At 46.8% G+C, this 5,644-nt stretch overlaps 1 protein-coding gene across 1 annotated transcript; it reads right to left on the bottom strand.

Annotated features, from left to right (window-relative positions):
• Positions 1-3,314: 3,314 nt before the first annotated feature.
• Positions 3,315-4,682, bottom strand: LOC137142871 (olfactory receptor 10A7-like). Its single transcript, XM_067532343.1, has 2 exons — positions 3,752-4,682; positions 3,315-3,406 (listed from the first exon to the last, which is right to left on the bottom strand). Exons 1-2 carry the CDS (start codon positions 4,680-4,682, stop codon positions 3,315-3,317), a joined length of 1,023 nt encoding a protein of 340 aa, XP_067388444.1.
• Positions 4,683-5,644: the final 962 nt, after the last annotated feature.

Raw genomic sequence — 5,644 nt, 5'->3', positions numbered from 1 at the left:
TACAGACACCTTGGTGGGCAATCCCAGAAGACATTATCCTACACCCAATAGTCAGAACACTCAGTGTATTATTGATGGTAATACAGGGATTAACAGTCATTGCTTTGATGGGCATGTGTTGCTATATGCGACAGCAAACAAGAAGAGCCATCCTCCAAAATCATGTGGGAAGAGGTATGGAACTCGCTATCAACACTGCCATAAAAACAGTACCATATCAAATGCAATAAGGTTCATAATCATATATTATCACATATATCATATATTTTATATTTATATATATTATAGTATTCAATATATTTACTAGAGGTATACTTTATAAGACAAAGTATCAGCGCTATAACAACAGTATGAACTACTGAACCCCACTAAATAAAAATGGTCTCAGACCTAACATTCCCAGGCCCACCATAATGGACCAAAAACAACTGGGAATAAAATCTGTCCATCAGTCGTATGAGGGAATGTGCAGACTAAGGGACAGATGGGGCCCTTGGTTGACTTCGCTGCTCACCCATTTTCCGAAAGGCATCGTTAGCAATTTTAGAAAGTGACTTGGGACACCCCCAGGGGAGTTGGTCTCGTGAGCTACATCTGAGCAGCAGTGACGCTAGTTCTGGGCACTTTAAAGTTATATGGGTGAATTCGGAAATGAGAAGAACCTGCCCCGAGAACCAGAACTGAGCGTGACGCTCCCAGGATGGTGCCGTGAGGCTGAAATTCTAAGGCGAGGGCACTGTGTGTGATGCACACGGAGGTTCCTTATAGTTGTACATGATGGGAAACCGCTTTGAGTGGGTCCGTGGCGGAGCCATGGTACGGGTCAATCACAGTCACTACAGGACAGGGAACATACTGTGTTCACACGGGCAGGGAGTGTCTGTGGTCCTGACTCAACATTAAATGTCTGCCAAAACCTTAGCATGGGAGTGGGCCCGTTGATTTCAATGAGCCCAGTTATATGCTTAGCCTAGGCACATGCTTGGATTCTGTTATGACGCAGGGTCTGTCTTTCTTAGATACAGCATATGAATTGTATGCACATGCTCTGCTCTCTGTGTAGGGACAAACAATGGAGATCCTAATGTCCCAGCTGTCCTTCCTTACCTCTGTCTTGGGAGAAGATGAGAATCTAGTTCAGAGCCCCTCAGCATTCACAGGTAATGCTCCAAGTCCAGGCTGCGCTGTCTGGGCTCAGAGCTAGAACTGTTCGGCATTTTTGGGTTTTCTGGTTTGTCAGGGAAAATTTGGACAAAAAATATTTTCTTCATAAAAAATTTGAGCAGAACATATTGTTTTCCTGTCAATCCCTCCTCAATCCCCGCTTGAAAAATCAACCTTGAAAACAAAAACTATTTCCATTTCCTGTTGAACCTATCCCCTCACTTCCCCCCCACAACGCAGATTGGAAATTCTCATTCTCCATGTCTCGGGGCTTGTGTAGGTAAACACTTAGGACTTGTCTACGCCACACAATTAAGTCGACCTATGTTAGGTTGGCCTGCAGCCACCGCAATAATCATTGCATTTTTTTCATATCCACACTACCCTCTTTCTGCGGGTGGTGCTCATCCTCCCCAGGAGGGCTTGCACTGAGTTAATTGGGGCAGTCTTGGGGGATGACAGCATGAGCTGCCCGCCCAGCTGCAGGTTCAATTTCACAGTAGGGAGCCTACCAGTCAGTTTTGTGGCCGAGGCTGTGAACCGCAGGGCTCACAGCTGGACCCCCCCTGCCCTGGGGCCTGAATTTCAAAACAGGGGCCCTACCAGCAGTGAAACTGACATTGTTGTCAGTTTCCTGGCTGCGGCTGTCATCCATGCTGACAGCAAACAAAGGATGCAAGTAATGCAGTGTCTATACAGATACTGCATTGCCCAAACTATATTGACCTAAGCCTTATGCCTCTCGCTGAAATGGATTTATTAGGTAGGTGTAGTGGATGAGTTACAGCAGCGGGAGGAACACCGTCGTGTGTCCGGTTACACAGTTACCTTGATGTAAGTTGTCTTATGTCAACCTAACTCTGTTATACAGGGTAGGGCTTAGTTTGCAACAAATCAGGGTGTAAATGTACCCCTCACTAGCATGCCACACACTAAGTGTCCATGTAGACTGAGCGGCCATGAACTAAAATTCCTTAGTGCTCTTTCATCTGCTCCTGTTTCAAAGTGCAATGAACGAGTGAATAAAAATTCATCAAGGAGTTTGATTCATTCAACAACCTCTCATTAAAAACAAAAGTCAGGGATGGCTGTGGGCAGAGGGAAGAGAAGGAGAAGAAAAGAAAAAAAGAGAAAATAATGGAAAAGATAGAAACATTTTAAAAAATGCAGAAAATGAAAAGGAGAGGCAATGGGCAAAAAAGTCAGAAGGTAGCGAGAAAAGAAAAGAATTGTTTCGTTTCAGGGTGAGATGTCCCTCTGTCCCTCTCTGGGTGTCACTGAATGGACCCAGCTGATTTAGTCAGGGTTGGTCCTGCTTTGAGTAGGGGGTTGCACTAGATGACCTCCTGAGGTCCCTGCCGACCCAATATTCTGGGATTCTATGATTCTCTGACCCTCCTCCAGGTGTCAGGCCAGGAGCCTTCACCTCACTGTGTGGAATCCTGGGATTCTCCCACTTCCAGACCAGGTTCTTGGGTGACAGCAGGATTGCTCAGCAGGTCCAACTGGACTCAGAACAAGTGCATGTCCCCCCGGGGAGCCATGACCTGCGGTGATAACAGTGACGCAAACCAGCCATCTTAAAACAAAGTATTGTTTAATCTTAACAGTAGGACAAGTGACTAGTATTAAAGCCTCTCATGCAGGTTAAGCTTCCTCTAGGAATTGCCTCTGCAGGTCAGGAGGCAATTTTGCCCCCTAAATCATCTCAGCAACCCAGGCTCTCCTCTCTTTGGAAAGTGGCTTTCTTGAAATCCCCCTCAGTCTTTTGAGTTCCCTCTCTTCAGAGGGGGAGGGATTCAGTCCTGGGAAAGCTGATCTAGCAAGCTCGCTATGGGTGGGCAGAGGCAGCATATCACAGTTCATTGTCCTTGGTGTTTGCAGAGAAGCTCTCATCTGAACTATTGTCCACCTTCCCGGGTAGTTTCCTGAAGACCCGGCTGTTGAATTAACCACATATGTGCACAAAAAAAAATCTTTTCACTATTCAGACAAACATACAGTATTCCTAGATTACTACAATGTACCCACAGAGATCGCTTTAGCACTTATTTTATTCAGCAGTAATGCCAGGAGGCTACAGGCCGGTAGCCTGTGCAACATGTTAAAAAAGTTGATACCCAGCATGTGGGCAGGAGGAGAGAGAGACATCACCCATGGGAGATGCCAAGATGATGGCCACTGATGACGAGGAGGAAGGTGATGGTGATGAGGAAGATGATGGCTAACATTTGCGGATGTTCTGGAAGGAACGGTGTGAGTCAATGGACATTCTCTATTATCTCTATCTGTCTTGCTGGGTTAGAGTGTTGGTGCGATATATTAATGAGCTATAACAAATACAGAAGGTTTCCAACAGTGTGAGTGTTGCAACTGTGCCCGTCGGGGGTCCTAACTGAACAGCAATTTTAGTAATACTGGGCCTGACCTTGAGAGAAGGACCTGTCAATATCTCAGGGTGATAACTGAGAATTCTTAAGTAATTGCCATACAATTCATAGATTGAGCTAATACAACTCCAAATCCAACACAAGAATCCACAAGAATATTAAAAAAATCAATCCTCCCCCCGCCCCCAGTTTTAAACCAAATATTTTTCTGGCCATCACCCGTCTCGGGGCTTCCTTCAACTCCTTATTTCTCAGGCTATAGATCAAAGGGTTGAGCATTGGAGACACAACAGAGTAGAACAGGGAAAGCAGTTTGTCCGTGTTGAGTGAGTAGCTGGATTTGGGCCTTAGATATGTTACGATACCAGACCCAAAAAACAAGGTCACCACAATGAGGTGGGAGGAGCAGGTGGAGAAGGTTTTTCTCCAGCCCGTGGTGGACGCAATGTTGAGGATAGCCTGGAGGATATGGACGAAAGACACAAAGATGAGCAGGAAGGGGACCATGATGAAGGTGACAACGATGGTGTACACAGTTATTTCATTCTTGTAGGTATCCGCAAAGGCCAGCTTCAGCAGCGGGGGCAGGTCACAGAAGAAGTGGTTGATCCTGTTTGGCCTGCAGTAGGGCAGAATGAATACAAAAGTTGTCTGCCCAACGCCCACCAGCAGCCCGATGAGCCAGCACACCACTGAGAGATGGAGACACACAGCTCTGCTCATCATGGCCGTGTAGTGCAGAGGGTGACATATGGCCACGTAACGGTCGTAGGACATGGCGGCCAGTAGACAGCACTCTGTGATCCCCAAGAAGGAGAAGAAACACATCTGTGTGGCACAGCCCAGGAAGGAGATGCTCTTGTCCTTGGAGAGGAAGTTCACCAGCATCTTGGGGATGGTGGATGAGGTGTAACCAATTTCCAGGAAGGACAAGTTCCGGAGAAAGAAATACATGGGGGAGCGAAGGGCAGGGTCCACCTCCGTGAGCGTGATGATGAGCATATTCCCCACTATGGTAAGGAGGTACATCAACATCACCAGGAAAAAAAGGGAAACGCGGAATACCAGGAGATTCGACAAAGGCATGAAGAAAAACTGTGTCACCACTGTGTGTTTCCTGCTAGCCATGGTCTACGGCTGTTTCCTATCTATGGAGATAATAAAATTCTTCATGAACTGGGTCAGTTGGGTGAATGCTATAAGAAATACATAGATATTATCTCTAACACACCAATTTTTGGTGGTGCGTCCATTTGTAAGACATCTGGTGGTTGATGCGCAGTGCCAATAAGAACACACAGATCCCATTGATGTCAGTTACAAAGCCAGGCTCGAGGTGTCACAACTTGGACACTCAGAACAGTGGCTGGTTCTGAGAATGTCAGCCTGGATCTCCCTGGTCTTTAAAACAAGGAGACGACTGGGTTTTATTTCCTGTTTGCTAAGTCCGGTTACAGAGCTGGATATCCCTGGCTTCCGTTACTAGCCAGACCACATTGGATGTGTCTACACAGCACTTTGGCACAGGCAGGAGAGAGCCTCCCAACCTGGCTTGGCAGACTCCGGCTACTGTGTCTTGTCTTAGCCCACCCACTTCCCTAGTCTGCAGATCCTGAGCTCCAGTCTCCACCACCCCTTCAAAGCGGCGTTTTCACAGCTATTCTGCAAGCACTAGCATGAATCCAGCTAGACCAAAGCTGCCAACCTGGGCTGGGATGCTCACACCTGCTCTCTCCAAAGTGCTGTGTAGACAGACCCACCGGGGCTTGATCCTACAAACCTTCGAGTAGTCCTGACTCAACTGATTAGTCCAAAATGTGAAGTGTCTTCGCTTTGCTACCTTGCTTTAGGTTTCACTCTATAGGGGGTTTTATGTAGGGACACAGACATATAATGCATGCACAAAAACACAACTGCCAGACCTGCCTACACAGCCCCCACATTTCTATGGTGCCACAGCTGCGGTCTCGGAAAGAATTTATTCAGAGAAGGTGGAAATGCCAGACAGCATTTCAATGGGATTCTCCCTTCAGTTCACTGCTCCAGTTCCGCAGTGGAGTGAAACTACATTCCCCTTTGTCTATTGAAGA

This window comes from Emydura macquarii, unplaced genomic scaffold, assembly GCF_026122565.2.
Source record: "Emydura macquarii macquarii isolate MOO-44397 ecotype Brisbane River unplaced genomic scaffold, CSIRO-AGI_Emac_v2 contig_3276, whole genome shotgun sequence".
NCBI classification, from domain to species: domain Eukaryota; kingdom Metazoa; phylum Chordata; order Testudines; family Chelidae; genus Emydura; species Emydura macquarii.
This window is presented reverse-complemented; position numbering and strand designations above follow the sequence as displayed.

What these genes read in the sequence shown, in the direction of transcription:
- LOC137142871 (XM_067532343.1), bottom strand. Translation starts at nt 4,682, where the DNA reads ATGGCTAGCAGGAAACACACAGTGGTGACACAGTTTTTCTTCATGCCT. An exon ending in GATGGCCAGAAAAATATTTG is followed by an intron (nt 3,407 to 3,751) that starts GTTTAAAACTGG and finishes CGTTCCTTCCAG; the next exon opens with AACATCCGCAAATGTTAGCC.